This window comes from Rhodamnia argentea, chromosome 6 (assembly GCF_020921035.1).
Source record: "Rhodamnia argentea isolate NSW1041297 chromosome 6, ASM2092103v1, whole genome shotgun sequence".
In the NCBI taxonomy this organism is placed as follows: domain Eukaryota; kingdom Viridiplantae; phylum Streptophyta; class Magnoliopsida; order Myrtales; family Myrtaceae; genus Rhodamnia; species Rhodamnia argentea.
In genome coordinates this window covers 8,756,229-8,773,894 of record NC_063155.1, presented here as the reverse complement: position 1 = coordinate 8,773,894, position 17,666 = coordinate 8,756,229, and the positions used below count along the sequence as shown (strand labels likewise).

At 42.8% G+C, this 17,666-nt stretch overlaps 3 protein-coding genes across 3 annotated transcripts; 2 read left to right on the top strand and 1 right to left on the bottom strand.

The window, feature by feature from the left end:
* Positions 1 to 508: 508 nt before the first annotated feature.
* LOC115741476 ((-)-isopiperitenol/(-)-carveol dehydrogenase, mitochondrial-like) lies at positions 509 to 1,348 on the top strand. Its single transcript, XM_030675402.2, has one exon. It carries the CDS (start codon positions 572 to 574, stop codon positions 1,346 to 1,348), a length of 777 nt encoding a protein of 258 aa, XP_030531262.1. The 5' UTR covers positions 509 to 571.
* A 4,130-nt stretch (positions 1,349 to 5,478) lies between these two features.
* On the top strand, positions 5,479 to 8,993 carry LOC115741477. Its single transcript, XM_030675404.2, has 5 exons — positions 5,479 to 5,883; positions 6,791 to 6,924; positions 7,943 to 8,090; positions 8,194 to 8,300; positions 8,657 to 8,993. Exons 1-5 carry the CDS (start codon positions 5,577 to 5,579, stop codon positions 8,696 to 8,698), a joined length of 738 nt encoding a protein of 245 aa, XP_030531264.1. The 5' UTR covers positions 5,479 to 5,576; the 3' UTR covers positions 8,699 to 8,993.
* A 2,875-nt stretch (positions 8,994 to 11,868) lies between these two features.
* Positions 11,869 to 13,897, bottom strand: LOC115741475 (homeobox-leucine zipper protein HAT5-like). Its single transcript, XM_030675400.2, has 3 exons — positions 13,299 to 13,897; positions 12,630 to 13,024; positions 11,869 to 12,528 (listed from the first exon to the last, which is right to left on the bottom strand). Exons 1-3 carry the CDS (start codon positions 13,411 to 13,413, stop codon positions 12,091 to 12,093), a joined length of 948 nt encoding a protein of 315 aa, XP_030531260.1. The 5' UTR covers positions 13,414 to 13,897; the 3' UTR covers positions 11,869 to 12,090.
* Between the last annotated feature and the right edge of the window lie 3,769 nt (positions 13,898 to 17,666).

The window sequence follows — 17,666 nt, the reverse complement described above, 5'->3', positions numbered from 1 at the left end:
ATATGTACGCACCACATATCCGCGTGATATGTATATCGCCTAATAGTCAATGACTTATAATTTTATCTTTTAATTTTATCTTATAACTAAAAAAAAATGAGCAATCAAAATGATAAAACCAGATCAATAAGTGATCCGATTTGACCAAAAGAGAATTGATATAAGTATTTGACCATCCCACCGTCAGAATTGGTGGGCCGGTCATTATAGCCTAATCCTTCTTTTATTATTATCTTCTGAGAAGTCATTGACCGAAGCTGATAGAAGGAGGCTCAAAGTAAAACCTCATGTTTCGTCAGGTGTAAAGTCAACGTCGCTGCTTCATAAAAGGCAGCAGCCATTGAAAATTCATAATTCTTACGTTTGAACTTGAATATTCTTACGTTTGAATAATTACCCCAAGTTTGACAAAACACTAAAAAATCTTGTTGGACAAGCATTGCTAGCCTGTTATATAACTAGAGTTCTGTTTTCCCTCGGGCATCATATCTGAAAGTGATCATTAATAATTTCATCTGAATAAGAGCAGCATTCGGCAAGTGATCATTTCCGGCGTTGCATAAGGAAAGGGATGATGAGCTCTGCCTTGAAAAAGCTCGAGGGCAAAGTAGCCATCGTAACCGGCGGTGCGAGTGGCATGGGTGAGGAAACCGCCCGCTGCTTCTCCAGTCACGGTGCGAAAGTCGTGATTGCTGATATCCAGGATGAGAAGGGCCGAGACCTTGTGGAATCGATCGGCTCCTGCTCCTGCACCTACGTTCGCTGCAATGTCACGGACGAGCAACAGGTGATGTCCTTAGTACAGTCGACCCTTCAATTGTATGGTAAGCTGGACATCATGTTCAGCAATGCGGGAGTGTTCAGTTCTGTCAAACAAGACATTCTCGATTTCGACGTGTCGGCCTTCGAGCGCCTTTTTGCCATTAACGTCAAAGGCATGGCGTTGTGCGTGAAGCACGGGGCCCGTGCGATGGTCAATAAGGACACAGGGGGAAGCATAATTTGCACGGCGAGCATTGCGGCAACCACCGGGAGCGACGAGTACATGGACTACACCATGTCTAAGCATGCGGTGCTGGGCTTGGTGAGGTCGGCGAGCAAGCAACTCGGAGCGCACGGCATACGCGTGAACTGCGTGTCTCCAGGAGGGGTCGCGACGCCAATGGTATCCAACTACCTCGGCCGAAGCAAAGAGGAAATCGAGAGGCTGTTCGAGCCGACCTCGAGCTTGAAAGGGGTTTTGAAGGCGAAGCACGTGGCCGATGCCGTGGTGTTTCTTGCTTCTGAGGATTCTGCATTCGTGACCGGCCACAACCTCGTCATCGACGGAGGGCTTAGCACGCAGTAGCCGCCGGCTCCTGCATCCGAGTTTCTATGGATGCTATATTTTCTGCTTTGGCACAGAGAAATATTACTGTAACATGGACAATGTTCTCGTGATCGAAATAGACAGAAACTAAAGCAATAAGTTCATGTTAACCTACCACTGCTCCATTTCTATGCAATTGGAGATTTTCCGTATGATGATTCTTAAAACATCAGGTAGAAATCTGCTTCAGGTACGTCGATAACATGTCGCGAGACAACTCGAAATCTACATGTTTGAGTACAGACCCCGATGCATGCACACATTAACCGTACCGTATCATCGATATGAGGTCATTCTTAGATGATACAAGTTTAGGTATGGTGCAGATCTCGTGTGTTTTATGTCCGGTTCGATCAGTAGATGAACGAGTAAGTTACTTTCTGCAATATGGTCTTGTTAGAAAAACGTAGAACGAGACTCTGTAATCTTGGCACGGCGAGAATTCGGGCCAGCATCGGAAACGAGAATTACTTTGACTACACAATGTCTAAGCATGCGGTGCTGGGTTTCGGTGAGGTCGGCAAGCAAGCAACTTGACCTTAAAAGTTCACTAAAATTCAGAGACCATACTGAATAACTATTGAGCTAACGTCCAAGGAACATGTGTGTCATTATCCTTTTTGTAAGGCAAGTCTCAAAGTGAAAAATGATTATGTGCGTGTTTAGTTCAGCATTCTCAAAGGGCTTTGGGAGGTGTAAAGTCATTCTTGAACAAATAAAAATGGTGTTTAGTTCTTTTTTGCAGAACTTTACGGAAATGTAATTGCGTTTTCAAAAGTCTTTGGTCCTATGAGACCCGAAAGGTCTTTAGAACGTTTCATTTCTAGGATGTAAATACATTTTCTTTTTTCCCTTTCAACTTTACCCTTATTCAATTTTCATAATTCTGAAAAAAAACGTCTAGAATCTTACCTTCGCCGGCGACGGCGTCCGCGAGCGGCGGCCGAGGGGCCAGCTAAAGCTAAACCTCTTAGGCTGCGTTTGGGAACTACTTTCCCAAGGGGCTTTGGGTGTCCAAAGCTCTTTGGGCTAAAATTTGAGTGTTTGGAAATTTTTTTAAAAGAGGCTTTAAGTGAATGTGAGCTTTCAAAAGGCTGAAAGCCCAAGGCAGCCTTGGCTTTCTAGCATTCTCGGCATGCTGCCGAGAATGCACAGTGCTTTTTTTTTTTAATTTTGCCATTGTTATCCTCACAATCTTACTATAATTCCAAGTTTAACTCTTGCCCTCTCTGAAATCTGAAAACGCGTCGACCTCTAGATCCAGAGCTCCCAAGCGACCAGCCATGACGACCTTTCCGCAATCTAGTGACCCAACCTCAGGTGAGGTGATGCCGAGGTCATACGACCTTAGGCAAGCGATGACGAGGCCGCCCGACCTCACGCGTGCCTCTCTCGACTCCGGCGTTGGGCAAGCCAGGCGCTAGATCCAAACTCCTCGCAGTCAACAAGCAAGGAAGACCCAAAACCGGCTCCGGACCCGACAGCCCGAACTCCTCCCGGTCAACCACCTCTTCCACCGCAGAGCAAGAAGCGACCGCGGGACGCCAATGCCTCCTCCGTTCAGAACTCCAAGTACTTCAAGATGCGCACAGTGCTGAGCGACCTCCATCCCCATTTCGTCTAGGTATAATAAATTCGTTTAGATGGAATTGCGAGTTGCCCTTGAACAAAAAAAATCGCAACTTTATCCGTCGACAAATTTGTTTTCCAATCTTTGGGAACTTTAACTGTTTGATTTTTATTTATTTATTTATCTCTGTTCCGGATCTTTTTGCTTGATGTGTTTCTAGACATACTCAGGTTGAAAGTTTGTCTCTTTGTATGTGAAGTCAGGCGCATCGTGAGATGGTTCATGCAGTCTACTGCTGATGGGAATGGAAGGATTCAGGATCAGATGCCTGCATCTAACCGAGGCTGTCCTGTCTAGCTAATTCATTGTTCTTTTTGGCTAAATTTTGATGGTTCCATTGATTGGTTAATTTTTAGCTTTCATTAAATCATGCTATTGCATTTGCCTGGGCATATGTTTAGACAGGGTGAGTACGTGATCAAACATTGGGATTGGGTTGCAGTAGTTCAAACTCTTGGTCATTTTGTGGCCAATTTCAAGTTCTTGCTGGGATTCTGTGCTTGTTTAGCAACTGAAACAATTTTCAAGCATGTTGTTTTTCCTGGTTCCAACTTGCGAAGGATTATTTGGGCATGCTTTTGGATTTATGTTGAATGCCGGCTTATCAAAGGAGGGGGAAGAAAACCTTGTCTAACCTTGGACCTAACCCTTATCCTTTTCGATCCCTTCTGAAGGTGCTTCGGACCCCAGATTTTCGAAACTGCAAGTCAGCTGAAGAAATCAGAAAACGTCAATTTCTGATCACCCGTATCCTTGTCCTGGTTTCATACGGTAGATGTATTGCAAGAGTAATTTTCAATGTTCCACCATACTAGACGATCAATTTGCTAGATCAGTTTCGTTACGAAAGCCTCTTATGAGGGGGTATTGTGATCTGGTTGTTTTATTAAATTATACACTTGACTGATGTTTTGGTGCTTGAAGGGAAGGGATTTCTCTTTTCTTAGTCAAAGCGAGAGAGAACATCCTGTTCTAACTCTTGTCGATGCTTCGCCTAAGGCTATTCCAGTTCAAATTTGCATCATTGTACCAAATGGATGCGGTTGCTCACTTCTGTCTTGAGTAGTCCAGGGCTTTAACATACCGGAAGTGAATACTTGGTTGAGTCTTTTGGAAGTGTGCTCTGAAACTTATAGTCAAAACTTTATTTTTGGTACAAAAAGTAAAACTAGTGTCACTTATTTTAATTCTTGGTGAATTGTGATATCATAACTATTTTCGTTAAGTAGAATAGTGTTGGTGGAGTCATTTAGTCTACTGCTCTAGTGGCATGCTATAGTACCTGCACATTCGGGATGGTATTTCCTGAACTTTTTGAGAATATGTACCTCGAATGAGAAATAACAAGAAACATCGAACCGATGTTTTCGAAACCAAGAGCAGCATGAAAAAGCGCATTATTTCAGACACTCCCGAGCGATAATTTTAACTTGCCAAAATTTATCTTGCTTTCATAAGAGGTTTACATTTTGTTTGCGTATTTTAATCTTTGGCATTCTTTCTTGCAGAGGTTGAGCTTCTGATGGATCTGTATACTTAGATTACTGGAAATAGCATTCCGTAAGTCTAGCCTTCCACAGCAGAAAACCGGAATGACCAAAAGGCTCCAAATTTCAAGGCTCTAGAGGATTTCATTTGTCAATGAATGTAATCTTAATGGAGCAATGTTTTTCTTTTATCGGGTTCTTGTTTATATTCCTAAATTCTTTGCAAAGAAAGGAGTAGAGTGTGAGGAGCCAAATCTGATGATAAGAAATTACACTTTACCATGGATTTTTTTTTTGGTCGAAAGTGTGGATATTTAGGTGATCATGATTATGGGTTGAATTAATAGTTAAGGAAGTTCGTAATATTAAGGAGAACTAATTTCTATCCTCATGATTCATGTGATCATATTCATTATAATGATCTTTTGATATCGTTGCACGCAAGTAATCATATTTTGACTTTTATAATTTATAAATTTATTAATATGTGCCTTTTAAGTTATTCTCAAAGTGAAAATTTAAAAATTACCATTATTATATTTTTTTTCTAATTTTAAAAGATTTAAAGTTAAAAAAATAAATTGGCACACCAAAGGACTTTCTAAATGTAAATTTATCAAACAACATTTTTCCCAAAGTTACATCTCAATGCACTTTTTATTTTCATTTCACCAAACAGTATTTGCATTTCATCAAATCTCTTTAGCCTAAAGGTGTTTACATTTTTCCAAAGGCTTTCCTCAAAAGCCTTTCTAAACGCAGCCTTAGATTAGCTGTGAATGGCTGAGTAATCATTAGGTCACGCTAAATCATTCGTGGCGCCGGTGACCTTACGCATCTTTGAAATGACAAATGAACGTCATATGACTTTTGATGCCATTGGTTTGCTCTGTCCCTCCTCGCAACAATCAAAAGCCCAAGGATAGGAAACGGGTGGAGGCAAATCTTGTCCGTACGACCTTTCGACCCCTCCAAAAGCCCGCCCTTTCGTTGCCAACAGAGCTTTGAGTCTCGCTCTCTCTCTCCGATTCACACCTTATGTTTGAGCTTCAGCGACTGGGTCGAAGCAGGGAAGAGAGAGAGAGAGAGAATGGGCATGCCAGCGAGTCTTGCGGGTCGCCCATTCTCGACACGTTTGGGTCCGACGCCATCTTCGCCGTCGCGGTGCTCTCCGCAGCTCGATGCTCGCCATTGGGTGGGGAGAACTCTCGGTCTTGGTCTGAATAGACCGGTTGTCGGCGGTGGAGCGCGAGGTAGGAGGCGGAGAAAGAGGAGCGGAAGGTCTGACATCGTGGTGGCGGCGTCGGGCAATGTGGCGGCGCCGTCCTGGGATAGCTGGAAGCCCGACAAGGCTCCGCCGGCGCCCTCTCTCAGCGACATCGCTTGGCCTGCCGCTGGTTAGCATCATCACCTGCTTCCGTCGCCAATTGATAATGTACTATGAAATCTCCATGAACGTTTTTTGCGCAGGCCTAGTTTGGGTACTACTCTTACTGTTCATTGATGTGGGATTGTTTGATTTAGCACAAGTGTAAACAGTAATGTCTTGGATAGAAGGAATCGGCATTCTGCATTATAGCTGAGCTTGCACGTAATTTAGGGAATTTCTGCTCTCGATTGAAGGATCACATTATTGTTTGTTAATGCTGTCTTCGACGGACGCAGTAGAAAAGTTCCTTCCTTTTAGTTTCGTTCTCAGTAGAGATTTCGAGATTGTACGAAATTGAAATCTGTTGTTGATGCCTGTGAGAAGACAGGAGAAGTTTGTTGTTCATGCTGCAATGGGGTTAGGAATTTCACTTGGTCCCTCCAAATTGTTGCTGAGATGGAAATCACTCTCATGAACCTCTCGAAAGTCGAAACTACTGGATGTGCTCCGAGTTCTTGTCCATGGCGGCCCTTTTTCTTTATTCTTTCTTGGTTGTGTTTTTTCCATGAGAAATCGTGGACTGTCATATAGGTCTTTTTCATTTGGTCATGCTTGCCATTGTGCGAACAGATGAACTATCTCTCAAATTTGACGTCTTGTGAAGTAGATTAGATGGAAACCAAGATTACAAATTGACTTTATATTTTCTTGAGGATTTGTGTCTTTGATTGCTCATTTATTGTTGTTCATTTGCATTGCTGAGTTGCCTTAACAGTTTGCGACATTTCAGTCATTTAAATAATGTTATGCACCAACTCAAATTTGTCTGTGTCTTTTTTGTTTGAGCACGCTAATATGATGACTATAAGTGCAGTAATCTGTTATGCGACCTTGAACAAGGTAAGTTTTAATTTTGAACTGTCTTGGTATAATAGGGGCATTTGCTGCAATGGCGATATTTGGAAAGATGGATCAAATTTTAGCACCAAAAGGGATTTCAACTTCAATTGCTCCTCTAGGTTCTGTTTGTGCAGTCCTCTTCGCTACCCCCTCTTCCCCTGCTGCTCGGGTACTCCCTAATCCTCCATTCCTTTCTTTAAGTCTGTTTGCAAGTGTTTTGGTCTCGAAAATCTAGCGGCAGGTGATGAAAAAAGAGACTGATTCTTAGTATCTAATTAACAAAATCTATATTGTAAGGATTGGATTAACACTTTGTCCACCTTAGTTGAACCCAGAAGAATTACACTGACACATTCCGGAGATATTACCATTGTCACGCGGGAAATAGCTGCCAACTTTATGGCATAATGCCGTGACAACTCGTGTTCACAATTTCTCAATTTGAGTACAAATTTACATTTTCCCTAGCAAAGAGAAAGAAAGGGTGGCCTTCATAGTTTAGAAAACTCCAAGTCTGCATTGCAAGTGTTTTTTTGGTCAGACTGCATTGCAAAGTTTGAAAGGTACTTTTATCTTCTTCTATTTGAATTTATCCAATATGAGGAAAATTGCATCGTCAATACTACCCACGAAATCTCTTGGTACCTGGCAATAAAGAAAAACTTGATATCACTCGGGACTATGGTGTCAACTTTGGGAGTAGATCCCTCTCCATATTAATATGCACATTGTTTTCCAGATTAATACCCAATGTGGCACGCTATCATCTATCTCTTGATCATCTACTGTGCCAGAGAGAGGCTTCAAGCTGAATATACATGTCTAGCATAGCAAAGTTCTTATGGTGGTGGAATATAATTTTATCACAAAAGATGACTTTGTTTGGTCCTCTCTTCTTCGGTTTGGTATCTTCAGATTTCATTTGAGAATTGCCTAAATTACACCATTTATTGTTGATTCCCATTATGTATTGGATGATACGTCCCCTGGGTTCTTCCTGCCGGGTCAGAAAACAATTGAGCCTCGAGGAGCCAAAAGATCTCCACATTACTTTGGACATGTCAAGAAGAACCTGCATTTGACGATACCTTTTTGTTTCTTGGAAAGATTGGTGTGGTTACAGTTGCTGCATGGCATGAATTTCTTTCATTTGGACAAGGACTCAATTCTGTTTACCTTCAATGCAGAAATATAACGTGTTCATGGCTCACATAGGATGTGCGGCCATTGGTGTGCTTGCATTTTCCATTTTTGGGCCAGGTTGGCTTGCTCGGAGCACGGGTCTCGCTGCATCTATTGCTTTCATGATCTATACTCGTTCAACACATCCACCGGGTAACCACCTATTTGTGCCCCCATGAGTTCTCATCTCGAGGTACTTTGCATGACATGTGTATTATGTGTTAAAAGATAAACCATTTGTATGAACTGAATGCAGCTGCGAGCTTGCCAATATTGTTCATTGATGCTGCCAAGTTGCACCACTTGAACTTTTGGTATGCCCTGTTCCCGAGTGCTACCGGTTGCATTGTGCTCTGCCTAATTGTAAGTCCCCTTCCTCCTTAATCCCTAGTGTCCTCTGAAAATTCGAGGTACTTCATTGGAAAGCATCCCTCTTAGTTTCTTTTGTTCAGGTTGTGTTTTCGAACTTCGGAGGAGCTTTAGATTGCATATTGCCTGCTATAATAGATAATCTTTCACTAAGCATCCAAGTATATGATATGCGTGAGTGATGGAGTATCTGCTTGACTAGAACAGACGGATCTTAAATGGATATGTTGAACGCCGTACCTCGGAATTTGGCTGGGCGCACCATGCATCTTTAGATTATGTGTATGCGACCATTACGGACTAGCGATCAACCTCTCTTTTATTCCCCCCTGATTATCAATTTGCTGCAGCAAGAGATGGTTTGTTTCTTAAAGGAGAAGGTGAAATTCTGACTTGTACATGGAAGAGGAATTCTTAACTTCGCGAAGCTAGACCTGCACGGAAAGGAAGACCAGGAAATCTGTACAGAGCTTTTATACCTAAATCAACTCGATTCCAGCCGAGAGAAAAGCCCCCGCCGAGGCTCGTTCAGTCAGCAACACAAGGCAAGGTGGTGTTTCGCATTGTCTGTACAGACTATAGATGATGGGGTAGACGATGTTGTAAGCAAGGCGAATGACCTCCTCTGGCTCAATCCATGAGTTTCTCTGATGAATGCAAATTGGTGGAGTGAGTGTGAACTTCGAACTCATAACTAGTTTGTCCTCATTTTACGGGGAACCCATCGCGGTCGATCTCTACATGTCGTATGCGAACAGTGCCGAGCCGGTTGTACACTAAGAATGTGTGCATTGTGCCGTTGCCAAGGCAACTCGGGCCTCCGTTTCCGGGTCGAAATGTCTTTCCGCGCAAGACCATGCTTCTTCAGCTAGTCTTTCGATGAGCGGTCGATCGATGGCATCGATGGTCATTCCATGATGATCATTCGGCCATGGTCTTAGAGCAGGAATGGCGGGAAATCCTTTCGGAGCTTTTATCCCGGTTCAGTTTCATGTCATGAAGCAAAGCCCTTTCATCGTAGTGAATTGAACAGGTTTCGACATCTCCCATTTCTCCACGCCTTCGACCGGTTGACTTTGACCCTCCTGACTCACGTGAGGACCAAAAAAAAAAAAGAAAGAAACTTGTGGCGGGTCTTCGAGTAATCAGAAAAAGGACAAATCTATTTTGTCGAAAATGCTATGTTGCGAACGTCAGCTCGGGTGGGACACGTGTACCGTGGGCCCCACCCACTGGAAGCAACCGAACTGAGCCCCGTGGTGATGTCACCTTCCGGTGGGACAGCTTCGGACAGATGCCTTGTGTCGCCGTCGCGTTGGCGGCTTCTGTGGTGGCGGGACCCGCCGCACCGCAACCCCATCCCCACCACGGAGTCGTCCCTTTTTTGCTTCTCTTCCCCAAGAGAAAACAATTTTCATTGTCTTTTTTCGACAAAATAAAAAACTATTTTCATTTCCTTTCTTAAAATACCATAAAAAAATTTCAAATTATTTATGTCACCAAAAAAATCACAAACTTGCCCAATATGATACAAATATCTCAATTTTTTGTGTCGATATACATATGCTACAAGTCCATCTAATTCTATGGTATATTTGTCCAATGGTCTAAGTCTCGGGTTTTTTTTAATGCAGTTTTTATAGTATTTATATCATGATACACGAGTTTAGGATTTTTCCTGACACAACAAACAATTGAGATATTCTTTACCCAAAAAAAATTGAGATATTTATGCAATAATGAGCATAATTTAGAATTTTTTGTGATATTAATCTTTTTTTTTCATTTCTTCTTATTATACTTAAATCGTATGTCTAATTTCAATAAAACTCGTCCTTATTTGCTTCTCTTCCCTGCAAGAAAACAATTTCATAAAATATCACAGAAAAAACATTCAAGTTATATACATCACCGAAAGTCACAAACTTGCCTCCTGTGACATAAATATCTCAATTTTTTGTGTAGTGATAAAAATCAAATTTATACACGTGACATATATACATCTATTACAATTTCATCTAGGGTATATTTATCCAATGATATAAGTTTTGGGTTTTTTTATGACAGTTATTTTAAGTATTTATGTCACGATAAGCAACTTTGAGATTTTTCGTAACACATCAAAAAAATAGAGATATTTATGTAAGAGCGAGCATTAGTTTAGAATCTTTTGTGGTTTTAATTTTTTTCCTTATTTCTTCCTATTATACTTTGAATTTATTATAAATTTAGAATTTTGGGTCTGTATAGCTAATTTCAATGCGAACAATTTCATAGGTTAAAGATGGTGGGGTTGGACTAACGTCAGGTGGGGCCCCCCATCTGTGATAGCGAGATTAGCTTGGAGTTGCTTGCGGGTGGAAAACACTGGCGGGCCAGATTTACGTACGTGTGAATCGGGCGATCTCAACCGTCGATTGAGTGGGAGCATTAGCCGACGTGTCGAAACGATTTAGGCCCCCCCGTAGGCCGAGTTTTAGATCAGATTTTCAGCTTAGGAAAGCACGTGCGCCGCCGATCCCGACCGTACGCGTGTCCATCGTTAAAAGCCCGACTTCGAGATGGTCGGTAGGTAATCCATAGAAAAGGACGCGACACTTGGCGTCGCTCGAATGGACGGTGGCGTGGCGGTATGTCGTATGGGTAAAGTCACATAAGCCTCTAGCGTATGATAAGTCCAAAATTAGAAGCTACTTAATCTCTCATTTCCAATCTTTTGACTTTTTCTTTGTTTTGCCTTCTTGATACGTTGACTCCAAGGTAAATTACCATGAGGAATATTTATGCAATTTTGGGGTACATTTATTTCGTGAAAACGAATAATTTTTAAAAATATTTTTTAAAAAATAGCAAAAATATTATTTTCATTGTCATATTTTTAATTAATTAATTATTTCAAATGATTATTATTGAGAAACATATATATTTTTTAAATAATTCATCCGGTGCGAAACAAATACGAAACTTGGTCTCTAATGGTGCATGATGTGCAGAATCAATGACATTGTTGACCAACCAAACATTGGCAGCCTCTTTGCCAATCCCCAATTCTCCATTGTCTTCATGACAAGACTTGCTTCGCCCTCTTATATTCATCAGAAAATTGGATGACAAGCAATAATGATCAGCAAAGTCAACTCTTGTTCCGTAGAAAAGTTTCCTCGACAGTGCTTGCCACTAGGAAAGGATCACAATCTCCAAGGATGGGTCGGCCCGGGAGAACTTGAGAACATCTGCATATTTGCTTATCGATAGAGACATTCACCGAGATTGAGAGCTTCATCACATCTTGCCGATCAAGCTGATGAAAGAGAAAACTCTTCCTGTTTCTAAGGCTAGTTAAGCATGTGGGTCGCCCCATATTCGCCTCTACGTTGTCGGGTTCAGTCCCTTTCACCGCCGATTCGGCGGTGCGAGCTCTGGTTTCCGAGTTATTTTCCGGGGCATGAAGGTCTCACTGTGTTGACGGTCCGGTCCATTGCCGGAGCTCCAAGACGAATTTGCAGATCACAGTAAAAACACCATTGGTCTAGCAAAAGCGGGGAACGTGCTGGAGATTATATTGACCAACAAGGTTTTCATTATTTAGATTTACACAGAGAACAGAAGATCCCATTGAAGGAATCTCCAAGAAAAGCCAAACAACTAAAGAAAAGGAAATCACCACAGGTTTGAATTCCTGAGGAAACTCAGCTACAGCAGTCGGATAGATGCTAGCCTATTGGTGACGCTTATTGCATACTACAAGAAACGGGAAGTGACGGGAGAGACGTCCGAGACGCCCTCAGTATGACCAAGACCAGAAGGCGGGATCTTCAGCATGAAATCCAAAGTTGCACGAATTCGCAGGGGGGACGGCGTAATCGCCGCCTTCGAGCTTCGGGTAGATGCACGCGGGCAAAAGGGTCTTGCTCAAGTTATCTTCTTCGTCCTGAGATAGGTCCGACTGGTCGGGTTCGAAGGCGTAGGAAGAATCGCCGGGCTCCAAGAGCGAAGAGTGGCCGGCGTCGGTGTAATGCGGGCTTTCGGAATCGAACATGTCGCTCTTCACCGAGCAAATATCTTCCGGCCGGCACGTAGGAAAAGGAACTCTAGACACTTCGTCCTCGGAGACAGAATCGGCAATGGGGTTCTGGAAAGGCGCTTGAGATGATTTGCTGGACAACTCGGAACTCTCCTTCTCCTTTCCCTTGTCGAGCAGCTTGTCCTTGAGGTTAAGAACCTGGTGAAAGCATTCATCAGTTCATCGAAATCTTCGCCAAAACCACAGTTTTTAGAGGGTTTGAATGCAGAAAGTAGTTTTGAGCTTATCAAGATCCTGACCTCCGCTTTCAGATCATTCCTCTCCTGGACGAGAGCGTCATAGTCCGACTTCAGGGAGTTATAAGAAGCTTGCAAAGCTTCGTAATCCTTCTCTAGCTGCTTTGTCTTCCACCGTGCACGGCGGTTCTGAAACCATATCGCCACCTGTCGTGGCTGCAACCCAAGGTCTTTCGCCAACTGGGTTTTGCGATCCGGCTCGAGCTTGTTCTCCGCTTCAAAACTCTTTTCGAGAAACTGCACCTGCTCAACGGTTAGGCGCCTCTTCTTTTCAGGCTGATGGAAGTAGTCCTCCAGGTCGTCTTCCCCGTTTTCATCGTGATCGATCGGCCGGAAAAACGGTCTGCTCAATCTGTTTCCCCTGTGAGCATCTTCGAAGCTCACCATGGCTCTTGGACCTGTTACCACAATACCACGTCGGTGAGGTAGTGTCCTGTAACGATCATTTGACCCGCTAGGAACTACATGGTCCTAATCACAAGTCATTGCGGAAGATAAACAGACCATACTTCACAAGAAGCTGTACATGCCGAAGAACAATTCTTGAATCTATACTGGTGGATCAGTTGCATCTGCACAGTCTTACACTAGTCTATGTGTTCTATTCCACCAAATGATTGTCCACTATATGAAGTCACAGTAGAGAGAGAGAGAGAGAGAGAGAGAGAGTACCCAGAAAAGGAGAAGACCCAGAAAGGAAAAAGGCATCAGAAGAAGGAGGGGGAGGGACCCTTTGGTGCTGAAGCAGAGTCGTAATAGCTGAAGCCGAAGCACCGCCCGCCATCATCAGCAAAGGTTGCAAAAAAAGAAGAAGAAAAAAGGGGGGTTCTTGACTTCTTGGTCAAAGTCTCACTCAAGCTGCGTCCATGACAGCGGATTCTTCAGACGATTAGCTATGTCTTGTTTCCCTCCGCGTGTCTGTTGAAGGTGGAGAATCTAAGGCTTGTGGCGGAAGAAGCTGGTGATGATGATCTCTGTGATGTGAGAAGTGTGGGAACACCGGCTGCTCACACCCATCACTCAGAAGGACAGAGAAACAAGAATTGAATTATCTCAGGTTGGAGAGAGAGAGAGAGAGTTTTGGTTCTGAAAGGGTGATGAAACTTAGTGCAGAGTTGGAGAAGAGCAGAGGAGCTCCTTCTTCTTTCTCTCTCTGTTTACAGGAGGAGGAGGAGGAGGAGGAGGAAGAAGAACTCTTTCTTGATTCTTGATGATGGGGGTTAATATAGTTTCTCTCTTTTTCTTATCCTCCTTATAGTGGAGAGTGAGGTTGTGTTTATCATGATGCCCTTGTTTAATCTTTGTGCAACCTACAAACATACAAACTTACGAGCATAAACCTTCTTTATATTTATTTCTTTTACTCATGAAGGGTAATTACAAAATACTAAAAAAATTATATCGAAAAATCAAGTTTTTCCATTCGGATATTGTTGTGATTAAGGTTAAAAGACCACACTCGAATGTAATTTATTCTATTGCTTGATCAATTCTTTCGTTACAACTTTTTTCATAGCTCGAGGAGGTCGATTAGATAAGAGTTTCTAATTCGACCACCGAGAATCAAGAATCGGGTGTCTATTAAAGTTCATTAAACTGCCAATGAGTTGTCGATATGATAACTCATGGCTGTCGGTACTTTTTCATGATTCGTCGCATTGTAGATAATTTGGTTAAAGAAAAACCTCACTGCTGATGTGATATTAGACAAGTGAGAATCATGATAAGCGATTTTTTCGAATCCCCAAGAGAAAACTAGAAAAAAATCGACCGACCGGTGTTGTCCTTGAGAAATAAAGTACCATGTGTCTAGGGAAAAAGGACAATATTGAGTTGCGAAAATCAATATCTCCTTAAGATGGGCAAAGAAAACAATTTCCTCAAATGGTGATGCAAAATCAAATCTGCTCTCATATTATGTGGTGGGGGGGGGGGTAAATTCATCAAAGTGCGGGGACACGAGGGGTCTCTTTGCAAGTACTCAAACAAAGAAGGGGCAAATGGGCAAATTCGATAAATTGGCAGAGAGGCAGATGTAGATGACAACGAGGCTAAGGAAGAAAACAAAACCCCCACAAAAAAAAAAATTAAAAGAGAAAAAAAAACAGAGAATCCTGTCCAATCAGTCGCTATTCAACAACGAACAGGTGGCAAGGCTCCCCATAATATAAAATTCAATTTTTTTTTAAAATTAATGAGAAATGCAGGAAAATATTTATTTTGGTATTTAGTGCTTGGAATGTGAAGTGGTGGGGGGCCGGGAGGGCGAGTCAGGAGGCGACACGCGACTCGCCGCCGTTTGACCCGGCGATTCCCATCCCCAACTCAGCGGGGCCTCGGCTCGGCTCGCTCGAGGGGCATAGACGGGCCCCACCGCTGGGCGCGGGGCCCACCGCATCTCTCTCTCTCTCTCTAACACTTGGCTCGTCGCAGGAGGAAAGCGACATCAGAGACGACTCCCATCCAAATTCATATGTGGAGTCGGCCTTCGATAGAGGCCATCACTGGACCCCACCCTTTGGCCTCGGCCTCAAAGTTTAACTTCGTCTCGCCTCTGCTTATCGCCGTCTCTCCACTCCCCACCATTCGATTGCTTCCACGGTACCGATTCCTAATTTCATGGATAGAGATAAGACGCGATGTGAAATTCGGATGAACGGATCGAATCCTGGCATTATTCGTGTTCGAAGGCATCGCCGAGAGAGCATACTTATGCCAATTCAATTTTAAACTTTTTAATTTGATCAATTTCATATTCCGAGATGAGGATGTACCTATGTCAATTCAACCTTAGACCTTTCGATTTGGCTAACTTAATGATGAACCTCGGCCGATGAGAGGACATACTTGTGCCAATTCAATTATAAACATTTGATTTGGCCAGTTTAGTGCCGACCCTCTTGACAATTCGCGAATCGAGTCAATCCGGCCAATTTCTATTGAAATTTGCAAACGTGAATGTCAACCGTCCTAGGTAATCCGGCACGTGGATAATTTTTCATTTAGGAACACGGTTGGAGATGCGAAACCCAAACAGATCAGTCACATGAGCTTTTTGGAGGGGCGTGAATGAATGGTCGATTGTGGAAGTGCGACGGTCCCGGTCACCTTCGTGCATAACCTATGAACGACGAATACCGTGTCTCCGACGTGTCCTAACAACGATGATCTAGAAAAGCCCAATGAGATTAAAGTAGTCTATCTATCGGGCTTGATGTGATCCACAGAAAAATTTTCAGGGAAGGATTTTGAGGCACTGCAAACAATGCACTATAGCCTAATCAAGATGCTTTGGACCGACACGAATTACGAACGCGGTTATGACATGCTAAACTCAATTGCCAGTGAGACCGAGACCAAACCAAGCCTGGCTCGGTTTCTTGGTGATTTTCTTTTTGTCACCGTTTTTCTATTGCGCCGATACAATTCTCTAAGTGCTCCCTCGATATTACATCAGATTGATTCTAGGGGCTTGTTCGGTAACGATTCTAATTATACTCTTCCGGGATAGAAAATGATAAGAAACCTGTTTGATAACATAAATAAAAGCCTTTCCGCTTTATTGGTCTTATTTCTCAAAAGCGATTGTGGAACAAAAATTCAAGAGAGGAGAGAAAGGCACCTCTTAGGACGGAGAGGGGATGTAAAATCTAACGGGGAGAGAGAGATGGGAAGTTTAAAATATTTTGATAGGTGGGACCCTACACGGACGGCGAGAACTGGATGGGAGTAACTTAGCACTGATTTGACGAGATTGGCCTACTTAACAACAAATTTAAAGTTTCCATTTTTAAAGAGGCAATTCTAGTGATTACCATTGAGGCAATTAAGCAAAGCAAAGATAGAAGCATGCCAACGTCACTCGCTAAAAACGAAGGGAGGTTGTACAATTTTTTTTTTTCAAAAGAGAGAGGTTGTACATTAATCGACAATTTTTACCATACAAAATTAAACTACAGTAACTAATAATGATAGAGGAGTTAAAAAAAACTTGCTATTATAACTCGTTTCGACAGATAATTTGTGTTGCAAGTTTCAATTGCGAATCAAAGAGACCTCCACGTATTATCGACGGTTTCTACGAACATTCGATCCACATTTATCACATCATTTTCAAATATGCTCGATGAAAATGGGAAGCGAATGGTAAGCCCTATCGCTTTCGAGAGGGAGTCCACTCTCTCTGACCCTGGCAAGGCCAGAAGGTTTCATGCGCTTAGGCGTCAATTTAGTTCAGATAAATCTCATGAAAACTTCCATAAGCTAAGTATTGTGTAGATGAAGTGTTATAGACAAGTCAATGTAAGGGTGATCGGTTCCCGGTCCGGTCCGGTTCCTCTCAAGAACCGAGAACCGGACCGGTGGTCCCGATTCTCAATTTTTCAAAACCGGAAATCAGACTAACGATCCGGTCCGGTTCCCGAGCGATTCCATTGGATTGGACACATGCAAAAAAAAAAAAAAAATTTTGCACCATTCCCGGACGGTCCCGATCTAGCAAATATAGAGGCTGGACATAAAAAAATTTCGAGTCCATTTCCCGAAACAGGTCTTTCAAGGCAAAAGCCGAGAACTTTTTGCAAGATTGTTTCCAAAATGCACAGGGGATTCAAGCAGAAACGATCTCCCTTCGAGTCAAAAACGGCCCAAGAACCAACCGAGGCAAGATCGAGATGGGGATTTCATTTGGAGACTAAAAAGGCAAGATCGAGAAAACTCCATGCACATGGAGTTTTCTTAATAAAAAAAAAATTTTCGATCGGTCCGGTTCCGGCGGTTCGGTCCCGACGGACCCTAGAACCGGCAACCGAACCGTTCCCTCTAGAACCGGGAACCGGGCTACCGGTCCCGATTCGGGCGGTCCGATTTGCTCACCCCTAAGTCAATGTGACTTACTTGTTTTTCATACCAACTCGTGCTAAATGCAGCAACCATCCAATTTTCAGAGCACGCTTCCATGCCATGAATTCGACAATTTTAGAACAACCCGTTTTAAAAGTGAGGAACTTTCAAGAGTTGGTCCTCATCTTTCAACAAATT